The 23,044-nt window shown below is 39.0% G+C and overlaps 1 protein-coding gene across 15 annotated transcripts; it reads right to left on the bottom strand.

The window, feature by feature from the left end:
- Positions 1-6,174: 6,174 nt before the first annotated feature.
- LOC102080243 (meprin A subunit beta-like) lies at positions 6,175-22,507 on the bottom strand. 15 transcript variants are annotated; one of them, XM_019365129.2, is made up of 31 exons: positions 22,395-22,507; positions 22,134-22,221; positions 21,950-21,968; positions 21,806-21,844; positions 21,658-21,683; positions 21,456-21,540; positions 20,983-21,100; positions 20,545-20,723; positions 19,975-20,193; positions 17,448-17,609; positions 17,062-17,292; positions 16,485-16,934; positions 16,225-16,398; positions 15,988-16,093; positions 15,304-15,348; positions 15,127-15,174; positions 14,726-14,770; positions 14,548-14,595; positions 14,142-14,186; positions 13,577-13,621; positions 13,399-13,446; positions 12,993-13,037; positions 12,429-12,473; positions 12,251-12,298; positions 11,845-11,889; positions 11,280-11,324; positions 11,102-11,149; positions 10,698-10,742; positions 10,133-10,177; positions 9,966-10,010; positions 6,175-6,796 (listed from the first exon to the last, which is right to left on the bottom strand). In XM_019365129.2, the coding sequence occupies exons 1-31, from the start codon at positions 22,418-22,420 to the stop codon at positions 6,718-6,720; spliced, it is 2,736 nt and encodes a 911-aa protein (XP_019220674.1). In that variant the 5' UTR covers positions 22,421-22,507; the 3' UTR covers positions 6,175-6,717. The 15 variants fall into 15 exon arrangements, with proteins under 15 accessions (XP_019220674.1, XP_019220675.1, XP_019220678.1 ...); XM_019365130.2 differs by having other exon boundaries at positions 22,134-22,238; positions 22,395-22,462; XM_019365133.2 differs by lacking the exon at positions 14,142-14,186.
- Positions 22,508-23,044: the final 537 nt, after the last annotated feature.

Here is a 23,044-nt window from a genome sequence, read left to right on the forward strand (position 1 = left end):
GCGTGTGGGACCTTGATAATCAGCTTGTGTCCCAAAACAATGTCGGCAGATTTTTTAACAGCCTCTGCTGCTGCTGCACAGGCTTGCACACATGTAGGTAGGCCTGAGGCTACTGAATCTAGTTCACATGAGTAAACGGCTAACGGTCGTTGTTTGTCACCAAAAGCTTGGGTCAATACTGCTTTCATATAGCCTGAGCTGCCATCCACATGCAAATGAAATGGTTTCTCATAGTCTGGCAGTGCTGTTTTGTTTTTCTGTACTTTTACTGCATGCTCTGCATGCTGTAAAGCATCAGCTAGACTTCCGGTATTTTGAGTGACCCAATGTTTATCTACGTGGGCGCGGACCTTTGGGAGGAGGCCTTTTAGAAACGCGTTTTTTACTTGTTGTTCAAAAGGGGTGTTCACGCCCTCATCATATTCTAGACCTGAGTTTTGTCTAAAGACTGGTCGTAGTCTGTCTAGGAAGTCAGAGGCAGACTCGTTTTCTTTTTGTTTTGTTTCTCCTATTTTTCCGTAATCTGGGTTTGGCGCCTGAATTAACGGAAATTGCCCTAACGGGCCTGGAGGCCATGGCGGTGGGTCTTCGCGGGTCATTAGGTCCAGTTGTTGTCTCGCTCAGACATAAGGGTCTTGTGGTTTCACAAAGGGATTTTTTGAAACAGGGGGATAAGGATTTGGGGGGTATGGTTGCTCAGTATCAGGGGGACCCGGGACTGAGGGAGGTGGTTGATAAGGAGGAGGATTGGTGGTTTCGGTAGGTGGCTTTTCGCTTTGTTTATTTTGCTTTTTGTTTCTTTTCTCTTCACGCTTCTTACTTTCCTCCTGCCATGGTACAAAGAAACTTACGTACTCGTACATGCGCAGGACCTTCTTTTTACCACTAGTCTTTTCTATCTCTGCGTGTAGGCATTTACTTAATTGCTGTATTTGGCCAGGGCTACAGTTCCCCTCCCAGGCGGTGCAGTTTGTTTTTTTGGGATTTCTCCACCTATTTGCGCTTATCTGTCCTGCACCAGGGCATTTTTTCTCTAACCATTGTTCATCTGCAGTCAATTCGGGTTTTGTAGATTTATTTCCCATATTTAATTTTGATTTATTTTATTTGATAGTTCTTTATGTATTTAGCGCTTAGTAATACACACACACACCTGCGGCGCTTTCGCTGGCACGAGAACAGAGAGAGGTGGCTGACACGCCCTTCTATTTTTGAGCTATTCTCAAAAGCGGTGTCAACTTTATGTGATAAAACACGACCTTCTTCTCGATTCACCAGTACTTCAGCAACCGACAGTAAACAAATCAGTGGAATAGTTCAGCCTCCTTATTGTGCTGTAGAAATCAACTTATTCCACCAAAAAAAAAATAAAAGACAGACAGTTTTAACGCGCGTTCACGCTACCAGCTTCCTTGAAGCGAGCGTAGTGCTTCCAGCCTTTTAAACTGCGGAATGAGTCCACGCAGGACTACCAATTCCGTCTTACAGGCGAGTCCCTGACTTCCAGCCTTTTTAAACTGCGGAATGAGTCCACGCAGGACTACCAATTCCGTCTTACAGGCGAGTCTATTTTTACCCTTTCGGGGAGCTACCAATCATTCTTAGACGAGCTCAATATTTATTTTACTGCTTCCAACCCTCTGCGGGCGAGCTGACTACCAGTCCTCAGGACGAGCTTAATGCTTCCAGTCTGTCTTGGACGAGTCTTAAGTTTCGTTTTCGTTTTTGCGCAAACCTTTATTATCTCAAAGTGGTCTGTCCTACCTTGGCGCTGGTTTCTTCAGATGCACCTGATCAGCCCCCGACGGTGCGGACCGCTTGTAAAACGTTGCAACGTGGGCTTCTCGTACCGACGGGACCTGGTGAGGTGCTTTCTGTGAGAGCTGCTTTAAATAGGCTGTCTCATCCGGTTTCGAAGGACCAAGAAATGTCAGGGGAAAATTTCCCAAATAGAAAGCTGCCAAAGTAAAACAGAGACACAGTGAGACAATATAAAAAATCATATGTACATGGGTGAACTCTCTAAAGAGAGAGAGAGTCACACAGTACTCTTCTTTATTGCAGGTTATATAGGCACGTAGGTTACACAGCAGACGGAGGCAGTCTCCGCCTGTTCTCAGAATATATTGCTTAACTGACAAATGCATATCTTACTAAACATTCTGTCCGTACTATACTAAACGTCTGCTTAAGTGGCATTTTCCGTTGCTTTTTGCACAGGAACTTGTCTTCACAGGCATTTGATAAGCATAGGCAAGGTTTCATGTTTTATCAGGGTGAATCATCATTCAGAGTTTACACAATCACAAGCAAAGCATATTTGAATAATAAACAAAATCTTTTCACATCACGTAAATGGCATCCTTGACTCCGCGCTCAAACCAGCGTTCTTCCCTGTCCAGGATGTGTACATCCTCATCGTTGAAAGAGTGTCCACTGGCCTGTAGGTGTAAATAAACTGCAGAGTCCTGGCCTGATGAGGTTGCTCTTCTGTGTTGTGCCATCCGCTTCGCTAGAGGTTGTTTGGTTTCCCCGATGTATAAATCCTGGCAATCCTCCTGGCACTTAACAGCGTACACTATGTTACTCTGTTTGCATCGGGGGACCCGATCCTTGGGGTGGACCAGTTTTTGGCGCAGCGTATTTTGGGGTTTAAAAGCCACAGAGACCCGGTGTTTAGAAAAAATGCGTCTCAACTGTTCCGATACTCCTGACACATATGGGATCACTACAGGTTTTCGCTTGGGCAGCGGTTGTCCTTCTCTTCTGGATCGGCTGGAGCTTTCTTTAGGTGCCTTCCCAGCTTTGACAAAAGTCCAGCTGGGATAACCACATTTACTCAGGGCCTTCTTGATGTGCTGTTCTTCTGCCTCCCTGGCCGCTGTGTCAGTGGGGATGGTGTTCGCTCTGTGTTGTAGCATCCTGATGACACCCAGTTTGTACTCCAGTGGATGATGAGAGTCAAACCTTGGATACTGATCCGTATGCGTAGGTTTACGGTACACGTCAGCTTTTAGATGTCCCCCATTACTGATGGAAATCTCACCGTCTAAGAAGGCTAACCTGCCACTTTTCATATTCTCCCTGGTGAATTTGATGTGTCGGTCCACCGAGTTAATGTGATCCGTGAAATGTAGTACGTCCTGAGATTTGATTTTCACCCAGGTGTCATCCATATATCTGAACCAATGGCTTGGTGGTGTTCCAGGGTAGGATAGCAACGCCCTCTTTTCCACTTCTTCCATGTACAAATTGGCCACGATGGGTGAAACTGGGGAGCAGTTTTTCTTCTTAAGAAAATAAGGCAGAAACATGAAAGGTTATTTCACCAGCTTCACCATTAGGTGTACATTAGGCTAAAACAGTGTGATCATCGAACATTTTAGTGCAAAAAATAACAAAACCATTGGACTCAAAATACTTCCATGCTTACTTACTGTCCATCTCTTTCAGCCAGTTACTTAGACAAACTAGCCTGTTCACATTTTCAGAGCTCAAGACAGTTCTCTTTTTTGTTACTATGTGACCTGCAGGTGAGAACAGTCTCTTACATTGGACAGAAGTGGCAGGACTAATCAAATACTTGCGGGCCAGGACAGATAGCTGTGGGTGGGTCCCTGCTCGACTGGACCACCATTGCAGCAGGCAGTCTGTCTCGCTGATGGTGGATTCTGCTCTGTACAAACTCAGGGCCCTGTTACACAGAGCTTCCTCATCTGAATCAGAGTCTCAAGACAATGACGAGAGGAGGAACCTCTTTGTCTTTGCTGGCGCCTTTGTGCTGGCATCTTTACACTGTTCCTGCAGCAGGACCTCAAGGATGGTCCAAACCTCTTCTCACTCTCCCCTTGCAAGACACTTTAAATCCTTAAAGCCTGGGTCAAGCACAGTAGTTATCTTGAGCCACTGATGGTTGAGCGTAGTTACACGTTGGGATAGGTCCTTTGTGAAGGCAGTCTTAAATTTCACCATGTAGTTTGAGTCATCATTGGAGACCTCCATGGTGTGATGCAGATGGCAGAAAGCAGGTAAAACCACTAAACATAAGACATATGTCTCACCTCCAAGAAGCTCAGTCACAAACCTGCAGTAGACAGTTTGAGAAAGTAATTATTAATCTATACAATAACTGTCAACTATAGAGCTTTTTGAAGAAACAGTAATAATAAGTTAAAAAATTGTTTTATTTACCTGCATGACTCAAGGACAGTCCCCAGCTTTTGGAGTTTAACCAGCTCCGATGGAGTTAAAATGACTAGCTTGTGTTTTTGTCGAGCGTTAATCCAGCGTTGAATTCCACTGTGTGGAAACATGGCTCTTTGTGTTGCCCCAGTCTTGTTTGCTGCTGGTGTAGTTCCTCCATATTAGCAGGGCTGTCTGTAATGCATCTAATTTTGCTCGCTTTTCAGTGTGATAAAGCTGTTGAATTTTACTTGAAATAGTCTTTCAGCACAGCAGTTGGAAAGTTGGATCACCTGACGCTAACTGTAGCACATTTTCTAACCCCCTATCTTCTACCACTGATAGTGGTCTACAGTCCAGAGCAAGCCATTTTGCCAGAGAGTTTGTAAGTTTGTCCAATATTGACTTACTAATTTTGGTCCTGAAGCCAGTCATTTCAACAAGTTTGGGCTGCCGACACCTTTTGTTGGTACTCGGACTGCTAGAGCTAACAGCTCCCATGCTGCAACATGTTTTGCATTTAGATGGTACTGTTGAGGTTGAAGTGCTTTGGTGGTATGCAAACTCCTTTTTGCACAAAATCACACTTTTATCAAGGATTCCACCTTGATAAAAGGTGGTTTCTTTTGAAATGAAATTTGCCTTCGATCAATCCTAGCAACGCGCTTTCTTCTGATTTTTTGTAGCTCTGAGTTTAGCATCAGTGTAATCGGTATACCAGGAAATTGTGCATTGACAAAAGTTCCCCTTTGCTTGGAATGCAAAATGCAATGAAATGCGTAATTTTTTTAATGCGTTATTTTCTTCAAATTAATTAATCGCAGTTAATGTGTTAAATTCCCACCCCCAATAAAAACATTTACCATAGGTTGCTAACCTTTTATCTTAAGGTAATTATCCAAATAGTAGTCATTGTTGTGGTTGAGGATGTTTCTTATCTCTTTCCAAATGTGCAACATACTGTACATTCTCGCACGTAACTTACTGCCAGTATGTTCCACCCCTACAGTTGTGTAAAAGAGAAAGTAAACTGTCTTTCAATTCTAAGGTGTACTGTATGAGGGCATATTAAAAAACATAATGTGATTCTTACTGGTTTCTAAAATTAATTAAATGCAATCTTAGATGAAAAACAACACATCAGATAATACATAGAGTCATTAAAATAAACTCCAAAAGCAGTTTGTGATATGTAAAACCTTAGAATTTCTTTTTATTATGACTGCATGTGAAACATAACATAAGTACTGCCTCATTAAAATGAGTGAATGATGCCCTTTGTTCAAATAGAGCTGAGTACAATGAATACATGCATGGTATCTTTGTAAAAAGCTCATTACAAAAATCAAACTCAAACTCAAAACTGACGTAATGTCAGTTTGGCAATCATCTTCAATTATCTTCTTGCCCAAACCCCCCTTCCTCTTTTTGAGCTAATCAGCCTCAATTATATGTGGTTTAAATCTCAGTGCTCTGTCATTCTACTTTCAGACTTTTATTAATGCAACCCTCCTCCTCCCTATCTCCACCTCACCTAAGTCATTCGGAGCTCCATCCAAACCTCAATCTTCACCATCACCACTACCAGTGTCTAGACCAGGGGTGCCCAATCCCAGTCCTCGAGAGCTACTGCCCTGCAGCTTTTAGATGCGTCCTTGTTCCAGCACACCTGAATCAAATGAATGGCTCGTTATCAGGCCTTTGCCAGACTTGATGGCATGCCGAATTGGTAATCCAACTATTTGATTCAGCTGTGTTGGAGTAGGGATGCATCTAAAAGCTGCAGGACAGTAGCTCTCGAGGACTGGGATTGGGCACCCCTGGTCTAGACCCTAGGGGATCCTCTCCTAAATCCTATCGGCAATGGGATTCCATTCTGCCATGATGGGTCATCTCTCAATAAATTATGTTCAATTTTTGATCTCTGCTTAATAAAATGCACTGAAAAAACACTGAAACACTAACACTGAAAAAATTAGAGGAACAAGAATGTTTTTGTTTTAAAGATTATAAATTTTATTTTTTGTTAAACATCAGTACACCAGCATCTGAGAAAGCACACTGTGGCTAGTAGTTATAGTAGAAAATTTTCTTTCACTGCATTTTAATAACTTCAAACTCTGTGTAACTATGTGGATTTCTCGTGGTTGAAAATTGCAGTAAACAAAACTATCAAATGAGCGTACAGCACACAAATATTAGAGTTTAAAACTATAATATATTTTAAGTACTTATCATTTAACTTTTTGTTTGCATTCTCTTTATTGTGGACACAAAACAAAAATATTGTTGCAATGATTATTATAAAAACAACCAAAATAAAAAACAAACAAACAAAAAACCCCAAAAAACCCAAAACTGTTGTAACACCAAAAAAATCATGAAAAATCATGAACATGAATTATGAACATCTATAATAAATCAAACAGGAATGGATATAAATTTTCAGGTCATACAGTTGTAAAACAAGAAAAATATCTGAAAGAGTCATTGGTGTCATCCATGTAAAGAGTCCAGATGCAGATGAAATACACATCAAGGTATCAGAAGCATCAGTGCTAGCAGGAGGGTGAGAACCGGAGAGGCCACCATACCAGGAGAAAAGCAAAAAATGCTAAAACAAACAAACAAACAAAATTTTATGTATATGTATATCTATCTATCTATCTATAAATGTAACACACATTCTACGGCAAGAAGGAGCTAGGACGACAGGTCGGGGTGAGATATCATCACCCCCACCCGAGATTGGTTACCAAGCCCCGAGTGTGATGGAAGAAGGATCATTGAGTGCGAGAGAAACTGACCTGAAAGATAGGATCATGGCGAAGCTTGAAACCTTTATCCTCTGTAGCTGGTTACCAAGACTATATGAACTACCCTCAGAATATCTGCTAGATGATGTGAACGCAGCTCTATAGACAATACCTACCACCACCATTACTGAGACTAACCAGCTGATCTACACCATGGCAGACTCGCAGCCTTCGCCAACTGCTTGAAGAGGTACACCAGAGAGATAAAAGGCAGGAGAATAAACCTTAGTGGTAGGGGAACAATATGAGAACAGCACCACCAAAGCTGGAGACAGAGCAATACTGGAATATTATATGGGAGAATGACGCAACCCATAACAGTGGCTAGTGGAGCTAAGAGCAGACACAGCAACCTCCCTGAACAGGGTCCTATAACCATCACGGTAGCAGATATCCAAGAAAGGGTCTCCAGTATGAACAATTGGACAGCACCAGGCCCCGACATGGTTCATGACTACTGGCTGAAGAAGCTGACTGCACTCCACGAGCATCTGACAGCACAAATGAACCAGCTTCTAGTCGATGAGAGACACCCAGAATGGCTAACCAAAGGCTGGACAGTTCTGATTCTCAAGGACCTCCAGAAGGGACTAATTCCTTCCAACTACCGACCAATAACCTGCCTCAGCACCACATGGAAGCTCCTGCCAGGCATCATAGCGGCTAAGTTGAACCGGCATATGGCTCAATATATGAGTGGGGCACAGAAAGGAATAGGCAAGAATGCCAGTGGTGCAAAACACCAGCTACTGGTAGACAGAGCAGTTGCCTGAGACTGCAAGACTACGCTGACCAACCTGTGTACTGCCTGGATTGATTACAAGAAGGCCTATGACTCGATGCTCCACACCTGGATCCTGGAATGCCTAGAGCTATACAACTATCAACAGGACTCTAAGAGCTTTCATCAGGAACTCAATGGGGATGTGGCGTACAACACTCGAGGCCAACTTCAAGCCCATTGCACAAGTCACCATCGGATGTGGGATCTACCAAAGAGATGCTCTGTCCCCACTGCTGTTCTACATAGGCCTGAACCCCCTCAGTAAGATCACTAACAAGACTGGTTACAGATACCAACTACGGAACAGGGCAATTGTCAGCCACCTCCTCTACATGGATGACATCAAGCTGTATGCCCAGAGTTAATGAGACATCGATTCACTGATCCTACCGGGATATACAGCAATTACATTGGAATGTTGTTTGGACTGGATAAATGTAGTCGGATGATAACAAAGAGAAGGAAGGTAGTCAGAACTGAGGGGATCGAACTACCAGAAGGCAATATTGCAGACATAGAGGAAAGCTACAAGCACCTGGGGATCCCATAGGCAAACAGTAACCATAAAGAGGCCACTAGGAAAGCTGCAACCACCAAGTACCTGCAGAGGGTCAGGCAAGTCCTTAGGAGTCAGCTGAACGGTAAGAACAAGATCTGGGGTATCAACACCTTCGCCCTGCCTGTGATCAGGTACTCTGCTGGGATAATAAGCTGGCCAAAGGAGGAGATAGAAGCCACTGACATCAAGACCAGGAAGCTCCCTACCATGCATCGAGGGTTTCACCCCAAGTCCAGCACCCTGAGGCTGTATGCTAAGTGGAAGGAAGGAGACCAGGGACTGGTGAGTGTCAGTACCACAGTCCAGGATGAGACAAGAAACATCCACGAGTAGATCAGGAAGATGGCCCCAACCGACCGCATGCTCAGTGAATACCTCAGGCAGCAGAAACCCAAGAAAGAGGAGAAGAGGAGGAACCATAATGGAAGGATAGGCCCCTGCACGGTATGTACCACCGGCAGATAGAGGAGGTGGCTGATACCCAGAAATCCTACCAGTGGCTGGACAAAGCTGGACTGAAAGACAGCACGGAGGCACTAATCATAGCAGCACAGGAACAAGCACTGAGCACAAGATCCATAGAGGCTGGGGTCTATCACACCAGACAAGACCCCAGGTGCAGGCTGTGTAAAGATGCCCCTGAGACAATCCAGCACATAACAGCAGGGTGCAAGATGCTAGCAGGCAGGGCATACATGGAGCGCCATAACCAAGTGGCCGGCATAGTATACAGAAACATCTGTGCCGAGTATGACCTGAAAGTACTGAGGTCAAAATGGGAGACAACATCAGGAGGAAGGAACACGAGAAGCTGCTGAGGTACCAAGGGCTCAGAGAAGAGCTCGAGAAGATGTGGAGGGTTAAGGTAACAGTGGTCCCAGTGGTAATCGGAGCACTAGGTGCTGTGACTCCCAAGCTAGGCAAGGAGCTCCAGCAAATCCCAGGAACAACATCCGAGATCTCTCTCCAGAAGAGCGCAGTCCTAGGAACAGCTAAGATACTGTGCAGGACCTTCAAGCTCTCAGGGTCTGGTAGAAGATCCATGCTTGAAAGATAGATTGACCGCAGGGGCGAGAGGGGAATTTAAAAAAAAAAATTAATTAAATAAAGGATGTACAGATAGCTTATGTTAAGTAATTAAGTTGAGCAGAAGGTATACATCAGTGCCGTTGTGTTTTATTGGGCAAAATCTGTGTGTGCTGCAAGCTCCACAATTAATTACTATGTCAAGAGCAACTTACAAACATTCTGACTGGCTGCTGACTATTCCTATTGGCCACTGCAAAAATGATTATTACCCCATGTAGTAATGCATGCGATGAGATGATATACCTTTTTAGACAATAGTATCAGCAGTATCAAATCTAATTTTTTATCATCAACATAGGGTTACATCCTGTGAAAGTCGAAGCATTATATGACGCGTACGTGAAAATGACATATAAGTTTAAAATTGTGCACTAAATATTGAAATGGATGCATCTTTTATTCTTCTTTTGTTGTTCTTTTGTTTTGTTACGTTATGTTGAGCAGCAGTCCAAAATCGAAATGATTAGGTCCACTAGATTTTACAGGCTTTGACAATAAAACAATTTTACAGACAGAAAATGTTTTAGAAGATTACCTGTCATCTGTTGTTTCTGGAGTGGGAATTGTAGTGGGTGAGGTCCTGAAATAGTCAAAGAAATTTTTGACAGGTATATTAAAATCTAAAACTAAGAATTTGTTTGTTTCTATTTATAACATTTTCTAATTTTGAAAAACAGAAAATGTGTGAGATGTTTGGCGTACCTGTCATATGTTGTGTTTAGAGATGGAAGTGTGGTGGGTGAGGTCCTGTGAAAGTCAAAGCAGAATATTGTATGTATGTAAAAATTACATATCAGTTTGAAAATTTACATCAAATATTTAAATGCATTCATTTTCTTGTTTGTTTGTTTTTTCCTTTTTCTTTCAGCTGCTTCCTAAAGTATTCACCACTGCACACGAGCTTCCCCCACATGACCTCCATATTTCCTCCATATTTCTAGCATTCTCCACTTTATTACCAATCCTTATGCATGTGCTCCTTCACTACAACTTTACTTCTCATTATCCGTAAAGAGGGCTTATTATATTGATCACCATAAGCAGTGCAACATCTAAATTTGGGGGTCCACTAGATTTCACAGCTTGTGACAACACATTCTTACAAACAGTAAATTCTGAGAACATCTAAATAAGTGGCATCATCTGTTGTTTATTGAGTTGGATTGGAGGTGGGTGAGATCCTGCAAAAATTAAAGCAATGTTTTGACATGTATGTGAAAGTGACATAGTTTCAAATCTGGCATTTTGTTTGAGAAGACTAGCGTACCTGTCATCTGTTGTGTTTAGAATTGGAATTGCAGTGGGTGAGGTTCTGTGAAAGTCTTAATATTTTTTGACATGTATGTGAAAATGACATAGTTTTAAATCTGGCATCAAATAAATGCATGAAATGCATACAGGTTATTTTTATCCATTTATAGCTGCTTAATAAAGTGTTCACAACTGCAGACCTGCTTCCTCCATCTTACTCTATTCCTTGCAGCTTCCACTATCACACCAACCCTCTGCATGTGCTCCTACACTACAATGTTGCTGCTTACTATCCGTAAACAGGGCTTAGTATGTTGATCACAGTTAGCAGTATAACATCTGTTCAGGTCCACTACAATTGACAGCTTGTGACAAAAACACATTTTTCCAAACAGAAACTGTTTGAGAATGTTGGAGTACCTGTTATGGTTTGTTATTTCTGGAGTTGGAATTGTGGTGGATGAGATCCTGTAAAAGTCAAAGTTTAGTTTGACAGGTATGCTAAAAGTCTTGCATGAGTGAGAGTTTAAATGTTTCTGTTTGTAAGAAACCTTTTCTGTTTCTTAGCAAAAGAAAATATTTGAGAAAACTGGCGTACCTGTCATATGTTGTGTTTAGAGATGGAAGTGTGGTGGGTGAGGTCCTGTGAAAGTCAAAGCAGAATATTGTATGTATGTAAAAATTACATATCAGTTTGAAAATTTACATCAAATATTTAACTGCATTCATTTTCTTGTTTGTTTGTTTTTTTCCTTTTCTTTCAGCTGCTTCCTAAAGTATTCACCACTGCACACGAGCTTCCCCCACATGACCTCCATATTTCCTCCATATTTCTAGCATTCTCCACTTTATTACCAATCCTTATGCATGTGCTCCTTCACTACAACTTTGCTTCTCATTATCCGTAAAGAGGGCTTATTATATTGATCACCATAAGCAGTGTAACATCTAAATTTGGGGGTCCACTAGATTTCACAGCTTGTGACAACACATTCTTACAAACAGTAAATTCTGAGAACATCTAAATAAGTGGCATCATCTGTTGTTTATTGAGTTGGATTGGAGGTGGGTGAGATCCTGCAAAAATTAAAGCAATGTTTTGACATGTATGTGAAAGTGACATAGTTTCAAATCTGGCATTTTGTTTGAGAAGACTAGCGTACCTGTCATCTGTTGTGTTTAGAATTGGAATTGCAGTGGGTGAGGTTCTGTGAAAGTCAAAACATTTTATGACATGTATGTGAAAATGACATAGTTTCAAATCTGGCATCAAATAAATGCCTGAAATGCATACAGGTTATTTTTTTATCCACTTATAGATGCTTAATAAAGTGTTCATAACTGCAGATCAGCTTCCTCCATCTTACTCTATTCCTTGCAGCTTCCACTATCACACCAACCCTCTGCATGTGCTGCTACACTACAGTTTTGCTGCTTACTATCTGTAAACAGGGCTTAGTATGTTGATCACAGTCAGCAGTATAACATCTGTTCACGTCCACTAGAATTGACAGCTTGTGAGAAAAACACATTTTTCCAAACAGAAACTGTTTGAGAATGTTGGAGTACCTGTTATGGTTTGTTATTTCTGGAGTTGGAATTGTGGTGGATGAGATCCTGTAAAAGTCAAAGTTTAGTTTGACAGGTATGCTAAAAGTCTTGCATGAGTGAGAGTTTAAATGTTTCTGTTTGTAAGAAACCTTTTCTGTTTCTTAGCAAAAGAAAATATTTGAGAAAACTGGCGTACCTGTCATCTGTTGTGTTTAGAGATGGAAGTGTGGTGGGTGAGGTCCTGTGAAAGTCAAAGCAGAATATTGTATGTATGTAAAAATTACATATCAGTTTGAAAATTTACATCAAATATTTAACTGCATTCATTTTCTTGTTTGTTTGTTTTTTCCTTTTCTTTCAGCTGCTTCCTAAAGTATTCACCACTGCACACGAGCTTCCCCCACATGATCTCCATATTTCCTCCATATTTCTAGCATTCTCCACTTTATTACCAATCCTTATGCATGTGCTCCTTCACTACAACTTTACTTCTCATTATCCGTAAAGAGGGCTTATTATATTGATCACCATAAGCAGTGTAACATCTAAATTTGGGGGTCCACTAGATTTCACAGCTTGTGACAACACATTCTTACAAACAGTAAATTCTGAGAACATCTAAATAAGTGGCATCATCTGTTGTTTATTGAGTTGGATTGGAGGTGGGTAAGATCCTGCAAAAATTAAAGCAATGTTTTGACATGTATGTGAAAGTGACATAGTTTCAAATCTGGCATTTTGTTTGAGAAGACTAGCGTACCTGTCATCTGTTGTGTTTAGAATTGGAATTGCAGTGGGTGAGGTTCTGTGAAAGTCAAAACATTTTATGACATGTATGTGAAAATGACATAGTTTTAAATCTGGCATCAAATAAATGCCTGAAATGCATACAGGTTATTTTTTTATCCACTTATAGATGCTTAATAAAGTGTTCATAACTGCAGATCAGCTTCCTCCATCTTACTCTATTCCTTGCAGCTTCCACTATCACACCAACCCTCTGCATGTGCTCCTACACTACAATTTTGCTGCTTACTATCTGTAAACAGGGCTTAGTATGTTGATCACAGTCAGCAGTATAACATCTGTTCACGTCCACTAGAATTGACAGCTTGTGACAAAAACACATTTTTCCAAACAGAAACTGTTTGAGAATGTTGGAGTACCTGTTATGGTTTGTTATTTCTGGAGTTGGAATTGTGGTGGATGAGATCCTGTAAAAGTCAAAGTTTAGTTTGACAGGTATGCTAAAAGTCTTGCATGAGTGAGAGTTTAAATGTTTCTGTTTGTAAGAAACCTTTTCTGTTTCTTAGCAAAAGAAAATATTTGAGAAAACTGGCGTACCTGTCATCTGTTGTGTTTAGAGATGGAAGTGTGGTGGGTGAGGTCCTGTGAAAGTCAAAGCAGAATATTGTATGTATGTAAAAATTACATATCAGTTTGAAAATTTACATCAAATATTTAACTGCATTCATTTTCTTGTTTGTTTGTTTTTTTCCTTTTCTTTCAGCTGCTTCCTAAAGTATTCACCACTGCACACGAGCTTCCCCCACATGACCTCCATATTTCCTCCATATTTCTAGCATTCTCCACTTTATTACCAATCCTTATGCATGTGCTCCTTCACTACAACTTTGCTTCTCATTATCCATAAAGAGGGCTTATTATATTGATCACCATAAGCAGTGTAACATCTAAATTTGGGGGTCCACTAGATTTCACAGCTTGTGACAACACATTCTTACAAACAGTAAATTCTGAGAACATCTAAATAAGTGGCATCATCTGTTGTTTATTGAGTTGGATTGGAGGTGGGTGAGATCCTGCAAAAATTAAAGCAATGTTTTGACATGTATGTGAAAGTGACATAGTTTCAAATCTGGCATTTTGTTTGAGAAGACTAGCGTACCTGTCATCTGTTGTGTTTAGAATTGGAATTGCAGTGGGTGAAGTTCTGTGAAAGTCAAAACATTTTATGACATGTATGTGAAAATGACATAGTTTTAAATCTGGCATCAAATAAATGCCTGAAATGCATACAGGTTATTTTTTTATCCACTTATAGATGCTTAATAAAGTGTTCATAACTGCAGACCTGCTTCCTCCATCTTACTCTATTCCTTGCAGCTTCCACTATCACACCAACCCTCTGCATGTGCTCCTACACTACAATTTTGCTGCTTACTATCTGTAAACAGGGCTTAGTATGTTGATCACAGTCAGCAGTATAACATCTGTTCACGTCCACTAGAATTGACAGCTTGTGACAAAAACACATTTTTCCAAACAGAAACTGTTTGAGAATGTTGGAGTACCTGTTATGGTTTGTTATTTCTGGAGTTGGAATTGTGGTGGATGAGATCCTGTAAAAGTCAAAGTTTAGTTTGACAGGTATGCTAAAAGTCTTGCATGAGTGAGAGTTTAAATGTTTCTGTTTGTAAGAAACCTTTTCTGTTTCTTAGCAAAAGAAAATATTTAAGAAAACTGGCGTACCTGTCATCTGTTGTGTTTAGAGATGGAAGTGTGGTGGGTGAGGTTCTGTGAAAGTCAAAACATTTTTTGACATGTATGTGAAAATGACATAGTTTTAAATCTGGCATCAAATAAATGCCTGAAATGCATACAGGTTATTTTTATCCACTTATAGCTGCTTAATAAAGTGTTCACAACTGCAGACCTGCTTCCTCCATCTTACTCTATTCCTTGCAGCTTCCACTATCACACCAACCCTCTGCATGTGCTCCTACACTACAATTTTGCTGCTTACTATCCATAAACAGGGCTTATGTTGATCACAGTCAGCAGTATAACATCTGTTCACGTCCACTAGAATTGACAGCTTGTGACAAAAACACATTTTTTCAAACAGAAACTGTTTGAGAATATTGGAGTACCTGTTATGGTTTGTTATTTCTGGAGTTGGAATTGTGATGGATGAGATCCTGTAAAAGTCAAAGTTTAGTTTGACAGGTATGCTAAAAGTCTTGCATGAGTGAGAGTTTAAATGTTTCTGTTTGTAAGAAACCTTTTCTGTTTCTTAGCAAAAGAAATATTTGAGAAAACTGGCGTACCTGTCATCTGTTGTGTTTAGAGATGGAAGTGTGGTGGGTGAGGTCCTGTGAAAGTCAAAGCAGAATATTGTATGTATGTAAAAATTACATATCAGTTTGAAAATTTACATCAAATATTTAACTGCATTCATTTTCTTGTTTGTTTGTTTTTTCCTTTTTCTTTCAGCTGCTTCCTAAAGTATTCACCACTGCACACGAGCTTCCCCCACATGACCTCCATATTTCCTCCATATTTCTAGCATTCTCCACTTTATTACCAATCCTTATGCATGTGCTCCTTCACTACAACTTTACTTCTCATTATCTGTAAAGAGGGCTTATTATATTGATCACCATAAGCAGTGTAACATCTAAATTTGGGGTCCACTAGATTTTACAGCTTGTGACAACACATTCTTACAAACAGTAAATTCTGAGAATATCTAAATAAGTGTCATAATCTGTTGTTTATCAAGTTGGATTGGAGGTGGGTAAGATCCTGTGAAAGTCAAAATATTTTTTGACATGTATGTGAAAAAACCCGTCATCTGTTGTCTTTAGAGATGGAAGTGTGGTGGGTGAGGTACTGTGAAAGTCAGAGCATTTTTCAACAGGCATTTTTGATGCAACTGTTGTTGTGATTTGCAGTTATATAAATAATAATTCAATTGAAATTAAGTTAATTTATTTCATAACATAGCCCACCTGGATGAGCAAGGTCCTTTATCCTGGTCTGTGGGAGCACTTGTAATGCTCACTGATTTCACTTGAGGACATGGCAGCGAACTTCCATTAAGTAGAGGAGTGAGATCTATTGAAAGGAAAGAAAAAACTAAAATAACTTTTTTTCTTGTTTGAAATGATTCAAATGTTTTATGCATTTCTGTTGTAAAAATTTTAAGTACACTATTTAAGTTTAGCAAAGAAAACATTTAAATTTGCCTTGTAAATTGAAGATGAAAATTGCACTCTCTCCCTTGAGGTAATCTCTGGATTGGATGTCTTCCAAAGATGCAAAATTTTTATAACCATATAGGGTATTAACATAGATGATCTCATTGTTCTTGTCAACAATTTGACTTCCAACCTCACGAGGTTTGCCCCAAATTAGTACTCCTGTTTACAGAAAGCATACGTAACATAATGGTAAATAGTTTAATTAGTACATTTTTTTTAAGGATTACATGTTTCTGTAAACATACCATTGTACAGCAGATTTGGGTCAGTGGTGATACTTATTTGCCTTGACATCTGTAGCTGGATGTTGGGGTTCTGATCCACCATTTGGACAGTAAATTGCCTTTGTGGGCAAGGCCATTTCAGTTGGTCATCATAGACACCAGAGACAAGTTGCACATATACTCCAAAATCTGTCTGGCGGGGATTTAACGCTACCCGGTAAGCATAGCCCTCACTAGAATACTGCCTTGGGCTATATATCAGGGCCGGAGTATCAGTAGTGTTCAAAAGCCTCTCAAAATTATTAATCTGCCAGGTTCCATCTGGACACTCGAGCTCTGAAAGATTGATGTCATCAATAGAGAAGCCGCCTGTAGAGTTTCCTGCTCCTTTACGAACCTCAAACTCCACCTGGAACTGCTTGGTGGCATTCAGAGGAACATGGTGGAGAGTCCAGTGAGATGTTGGTGGACCTGGAGGGAGAATTTTTGGATTAAGAGGTAAACCGTGAGATATGTCTTTGTGACAAAATGTAAAATGTGAAGCATTTATACTTTATCTGGAGAAAATCATTATGGACAATCACAAGTGAACCATTACCAGTGATCTGTCCCATGAGGTAGAGTGTTCCTGTGGAGTCCCGTTCATCTTGAAACTCTCTGATCCAGATGTTAAGTTCATCTGACTTGCTCCCATTGTGGTAATAGTAGAACTGCAGACACTGGACATGACACTCCCTCTGAGGACTCATCCTCTTTGTCTCCAGCCAGGCTGAGTCACCCTCCTGAACTGATTCTGTGCTAGCATACATGAAGTAACCTGCATCCTGACCTACAATGTTGTTTAAAATTAATATTATAGCAGACCACCAAAGCATTTATTATTATTTCTGGCTGCTTAACATGGCTGAGGTGAAAAATTAGATTATCCAAATAAAATTGTATTTTAAACAATGCGAAAACCAAATGCAACATTTGAAACCTTACCTTGATTACCATTTCCATTGGGCAGATTGGTGTGGTCAGAGCTGGGACCCCCATAAACACCTGTTACCATTTCCCAACCATTGCCACTCTTTGAACAGCGGTTCATCTGACACATGGTCCCATTGGTAAAGCCACAGTACATCTTAAAGGCAATGGATGTGTCTGTAGAGATACATTAAGAACACATTTCACTTAGGCTTCTGTTGTAGGCTTTTGTCAGGTGACTAATATCAGCAACACCATTTGTTGTGCTACAATTGTCTAAATGAAACTTGGAGTTTGTCTGTGTGTGTTTTGATGTGGGATTTATGTTCTACCAGAGAGTTCAATGGGAATAGTATTAGCTTGAACTCAGGGAAGAGTGAATAGAAAAGGCAATCATCAAAAATGAGTTGATTGTTTGGACACAGTTTTATACACATAGTCAGCAGTTTTATGCATCTTGGCTAATTATTGACTAGGAGTGCCTATGACATTGCTGAAGTTGCAGTCTGACACATAGCAACCATGGCATATTGATTTTTGTATGAATGAAACAAACAGGGTTTTTTGGTGATTATCGATTGGCCATAGTTGTAAATATAATCATGTTTGACCGTTTTGTTGTGTTGGCTCTGCAATAGAGTGGTAACCTGCCCAGGATATAGTATATCTCTGCCTGAGAGAAAATAGCTCATTAGTAAGTTGGAGAGATGTTTATTTGCACTGTTTTAGAAAGCCAGTTGTGTGGTTGCCATGTTTCTAGTGTTACTTTTACATAATTAAACCAGCTGATGGCTGCATTAGTATAGTATAGTATAGTATAAAAAAGTGGCACTGACTCATCAAATGTAAACCACCATCAGAAAGTGAAAATATTTTAGTTAAGGTTTAACTTCTCAAGGAGTTACTGCTTCTGACATTCTAAAAATGTGAAACTAACTGAAAGGTGCAAGCAGTCACGAGTCAGACTGATTCATAATTTTGTGGGTTTGATTTTATTTTAATTCTGACAACTAATTTTGATTTTAGTCATTATTTAGGCTAAAATTACTTTTTGAGGCTGCATCTGTTTTATCAACTCCCCACATTCAGTGCTGGCTGACTTGGGTCATGATCATGAGCTCTCTTGAAGAAACAAACAAAGTTATTTTATCTAGATCTTTTTGTGACTTGTAGAACCGTTCTTAAGACAAACAAACTTGAGCATGCTGAAAGTTCAAAAGGGATCATAATGGACATTTTGGAAAGCAACAGTACATACAGGTGCTGGTCATATAATTAGAATATGATCAAAAAGTTGATTTATTTCACTAATTCCAATTGAAAAAGTGAAACTTGTATAATGTATACATTCATTCCACACAGACTGATATATTTCAAGTGTTTATTTCTTTAAATTTTGATGATTACAGCTGACAACTAATGAAAACCCCAAATTCAGTATGGACCGGACTGCTGGTGAGTGGTCCAAAGTTATATTCTCTGATGAAAGTAAATTCTGCATTTCCTTTGGAATCAGAGAGGAGAGGCACAGAATCATGTTGCTTGAGGTCCAGTGTAAAGTTTTCACAGCCAGTGATGGTTTGGGGTGCCATGTCATCAGCTGGTGTTGCTCCACTGTGTTTTCTGAGGTCCAAGGTCAACACAGCCGTATACCAGGAAGTTTTAGAGCACTTCATGCTTCTTGCTGCTGACCAACTATGGAGACGCAGATTTCATTTTCCAACAGGACTTGGCACCTGCACACAGTGCCAAAGCTACCAACACCTGGTTTAAGGACCATGGTACCCCTGTTCTTACTTGGTCAGCAAACTCGCCTGACCTTAACCCCATAGAAAATCTATGGGGTATTGTGAAGAGGAAGATGCGATATGCCAGACCCAACAATGCAGAAGAGCTGAAGGCCACTATCAGAGCAACCTGGGCTCTCATAACACCTGAGCAGTGCCACATACTGATTGAATCCATGCCACTCCGCATTGCTGCAGTAATTCAGGCAAAAGGAGCCCCAACAAAGTACTGAGTGCTGTACATGCTCATACTTTTCATGTTCATACTTTTCAGTTGGCCAAGATTTCTAAAAATCTTTTCTTTGTATTGGTCTTAAGTAATATTCTACTTTTCTAAGATACTGAATTTGGGGTTTTCAATAGTTGTTAGTTATAATCATCAACATTAAAATAAATAAACACTTGAAATATATCAGTCTGTGTGGAATGAATGTATACATTATGCAAGTTTTACTTTTTGAATGGAATTAGTGAAATAAATCAACTTTGTAATGATATTCTAATTATACGACTAGCACCTATATTCCTCCCCTTATACATACAGAAAACCTGAGTAAAGTTCTTGAGAAAGAACATGCTCAGTATCTCTAAAAATAATGTAAAAACCCGTTGCAAGTGTGAGTGTGACAAAGAAAACAGTTACTTTCCATTGGTTAATGGTACATTGTACTTATGGTGTTCTTAATAATTCTAACAACCAATACCAAAGCGTTCCTGAAGCTGGATGTTGGTCTCCTTAATCGTCAAGCACTTACTGCATTTGTAGAGTAGATTCAGCTCCTGAACATCACTAGCGCTCATTTCCAATCGTTGACCAATCAGATTCTGGAAATTAGGGTCTTTGGTGATAATTGTAGATCCATTGCCATTGGTGAAAGCATCTTTGGCATAGTGCATCACTGACAAATAGTCATATGGGACTCCGTGGGTGGTGCTCTCATTACTGCCAACTATTCTAAAGTTGTTCTTTTTATCTATAAAAATCATATATAAAAGCCAAACATCACATACAGTATACTGCACTGAAAAGATTTTGATATCATGAGAGAAAGTCAAACCATTAAAGGAGTAAAACAGCATACTCAGTATATTGGTTACAAAATATTACTCAATCTGCTACTTTATTGAAAATGATACTTTGCAGAATGGCAGAAATCCAAAGATTCTTTTGTAAATAGTTTTAATACTCTCGACTTTTTTTAACTGTTTCAAAGTGGTTGATTCATTTCTGCAGATTATTTTGTATAGTTTTAAGCTTAGTATGTGAATAGAAATATCAAAAAATACATTAACATCATAATAAGTAATATAAGTATTAATCAAACCTTCTAGGATGTTTTCAAATTGAATCGTCACATAATCATTTCTGTCATATCTGGACTGTTCATGGTAGAAGCCAAGAGCATGAAGGAACTCATGTTCAACAATGGCAATGGAACCACAGCCTCTTCCAATGGAGAGTTCCTGTCCATTGGAAATTACCTGCCCGATGTATGACCAACATCTGAAAATAAAAACACTGATCAATGTTTGTCTTATATGTAGTTTTCTTTTATCTAATTTATTTTGTTTAGTCTATAAAATCCCAATCAAATAAATAACAAAAGAGACACATAAATATAACTTGTTTTAAAAAGTACATAAAAAAAGCAAAACAAAACAAACAAAATATTAGTGATGAATTGGTAGTTTTTATAATATTTATATTAATTAAAACTAAATGGGCAATTTTATAAAAAAAAAAAAAGCAGAAAAAAACATACCCGTCTAACTGTTTGACAGAAATGTAATCATCCTCAGAGTCCCTTGGTTTGAAATCAATGCATGATTTCAACCTGAATTGGTCAAAGGCCCTCAGAATGACTCCTTTAGAATTAATGTCTACCATTGTTCATGATAGTTGGGTTATAGATATAAAAAAAAGATATGTTAGACAACTGAGAGATGTGCTATCCTTGCTCATGCACAGTATATTGCTCTAAAAATCTTTCTAAGCGCTTTAGCAGAGACGTGATTTACTTTGGCCAGTACAAAACTATGTTAGTCAATTAAGTTTGTTCACTTGAAGATGGTCCTGCTGTCTTTTTCTATTATGTAACTCCTATGCAATAACAGGCTCCAGCTGACATGTACCAAAAATTGCATTTTCAGGTAACAGATCACAAAGATATGCTCCCACAGAAGTAAGGAAATCAGTATTTCTTTTAAATGTATATGTAAGAAAATATATATTTACCAAGGTCGTTATTCAACACATAGGGGACTGGGGATTTCCATAGGATGTTTTCATCAATAATGGTACTCTTCTGCATGTTTGTAGGCTAAAGAACAAGAAAATGTCTCTTATAACTTTGCATTGAAATAACAATGCAAAGTTACTATCCATATAGATGTTTTAAGGATAAATATATTTTTATCTCACAAAAAAATAAACTTACCTCCAAAATATCATCATTTAAAAATTCTAAGATAAAATGTTAAAAATTAGAAACAAGTCACTGATAGTCAAATAAAGTTGTGTGAAACTGAAAACACAAAAATCTCCTCAAAACAGGCATTTAGTTGTAAGTAAATGTTGAACTTTACCTTTGTTTATTTCTGGAATGTCCTTTTCTTCAGCAACATCTACAAAAACAGATTTGGTGCTTCTGTATTCAGTTTTCATATTAAAAAAAATGTAATATCATCAAATAAAATGAATTATTATGGAAAATAAATATTAGAACTTACCCACTATATCTGGTCCAGTCTGGAAAAAATTCAAAAATCCAAATCAGTTTTTGTTTCCGATATTAATATTCAGTATTATTTTTAAATGACTTAATTTCAAAAAACGCAAATATTAAATGTTTGAATATAGACAAGTAAGATTTCTTCTTTGGGTGGATGTGTAAAAAACCAACTAATGACTTACTGGATTCAAGGAGAATGCTTCTGAAATTGCCATGCTCACAAAAAGAAAAACACATCCTTTCATCCTCATAGTGTGTCTTTGATGAAACCTAAATCAATAGAGATTCTACCAAGAATCATTAAAACATTCACGAAATTAAAAAACATATCAAAGATATAATAATCTAATCATCTCAGCTGAAACATTTAATTTAATACATTTCGGCTTTATGCTTTAGTTAATCAATAATTTCAATTTGTTCTTATAGAAACTTGTCTTTACCTTGTGCCACACTGTCTCTTCCTCATCTGTATGAGAAGTTGTGTCTGTGACAGGAATGTTAGAACCGGTTTTATACAACTAAAGCTACGTGCTTGGGATGTCAGATAGTCCTGCATGCAATTATTGTATATCTAGTTTTGCTTGTTAACCGATGCTTTGTTAACAGGAACTTGCAGTTACAGTAACAGTAACATAACAAATCATGAGTACTTGCATTACTTGCATTACTTAAAGCGAACAGCCCACTTCACATCTTGTTTTTAGCAGGAACAAAACAAAAAAAAAATCATTGCAAGAAGGGCATAAGCAGGCAATATGTTAGGAATGTGGATGGTGGAAAACCACCTGTATGAAGTCAAATACTTACTTGTGGCTTCTAAACTTTTTTTTTCTCTAACAAACTGTAGTTTCTGAGATTGTTCCTTATTTTGTTTAATGGAGCCACTGTCAAGAATCAAAATAGTACACAAATATGTAATTAATATTAAACAAAAACATTATACAATTGATTCCATTGTATACTTAATAGAGGTGCCAATGTTTGATTGTGTGATATTTCACAAGCCTACTTCAGAGGTTTGTATCAATCTCGAAGAAAGAAGATGGTGTGGCAAAATTAGAGATGGACCGATCCGATACCGACTTACTGG

This window comes from Oreochromis niloticus, linkage group LG11, assembly GCF_001858045.2.
Source record: "Oreochromis niloticus isolate F11D_XX linkage group LG11, O_niloticus_UMD_NMBU, whole genome shotgun sequence".
Taxonomy (NCBI): Eukaryota; Metazoa; Chordata; class Actinopteri; order Cichliformes; family Cichlidae; genus Oreochromis; species Oreochromis niloticus.

Excerpts from the sequence above, each read along its gene's own strand:
- LOC102080243 (XM_019365129.2), bottom strand. The coding sequence starts at position 22,420 with ATGAGGAAGAGACAGTGTGGCACAAG. Across the intron at positions 17,610-19,974 it reads GAATCTACTCTACAAATGCA|ACACATCCATTGCCTTTAAG; the intron begins GTAAGTGCTTGA and ends GTATCTCTACAG. Across the intron at positions 14,771-15,126 it reads GAAATAACAAACCATAACAG|AACCTCACCCACCACACTTC; the intron begins GTACTCCAATAT and ends TGACTTTCACAG.